The sequence below is a fragment of the Camelina sativa genome, unplaced genomic scaffold (assembly GCF_000633955.1).
Source record: "Camelina sativa cultivar DH55 unplaced genomic scaffold, Cs unpScaffold05718, whole genome shotgun sequence".
NCBI classification, from domain to species: Eukaryota; Viridiplantae; Streptophyta; class Magnoliopsida; order Brassicales; family Brassicaceae; genus Camelina; species Camelina sativa.
The window spans coordinates 1-545 of record NW_010926802.1 but is presented as its reverse complement, the minus strand read 5'-3'; the positions used below and the strand labels follow the sequence as shown (position 1 = coordinate 545).

Sequence of the window (545 nt, the reverse complement as noted above, 5' to 3'; positions counted from 1 at the left end):
GACCTCAGTCCTTTGTTAGCGGCACATCCTCTATGAACAAGATCCTCTTGCGAAGCTTTTGAGAGCACATGACCCAATACTTTTATTACATGAATCTTTGAAGTCGGATCATCTCCCAGAAGTAAAGCCAACAGCTGATTAATTGTGGCAGGCTCAGCTGTATGGACGAGCTTCACAAGTGTCTTTGCAGATGTTTCTTGGGAATTTGGTCCACCAGTCTTCAGTAGCCACAAGAATGCTGGAATACCACCAGCTCTTTCAACACAATCACGGATTTCCTCACTGTGACAGCACAAATTCCAGAGGATGCAGGCAGCATCTTCCTTGGCCTTCTGAGATCCAGTCTCGAGCAACTGTACAAGTGGAGGAATCCCCCCGGCTGCTGTTACAGCCCATTTACTATCATCCACTTGAGCCGTCAAAATTTCCAACATTTCAACAGCATACTCTTGGTGTTGCTCACTAGACAAACCTAGAAATGATATAAATAACTGGATTCCTTCTCTCTTTCCAATCGCCTCCCAAATTCCAACCTTGTCATGGCA

General features: G+C 45.3%; 1 protein-coding gene across 1 annotated transcript; it reads right to left on the bottom strand.

Moving 5' to 3' along the window:
* Nucleotides 1–5: 5 nt before the first annotated feature.
* On the bottom strand, nt 6–542 carry LOC109131819 (U-box domain-containing protein 13-like; the record flags this gene model as incomplete). Its single annotated transcript, XM_019242999.1, has 1 exon — nt 6–542. A coding segment is annotated over one exon (537 nt), but the record flags the coding sequence as incomplete, so codon positions are not given.
* Nucleotides 543–545: the final 3 nt, after the last annotated feature.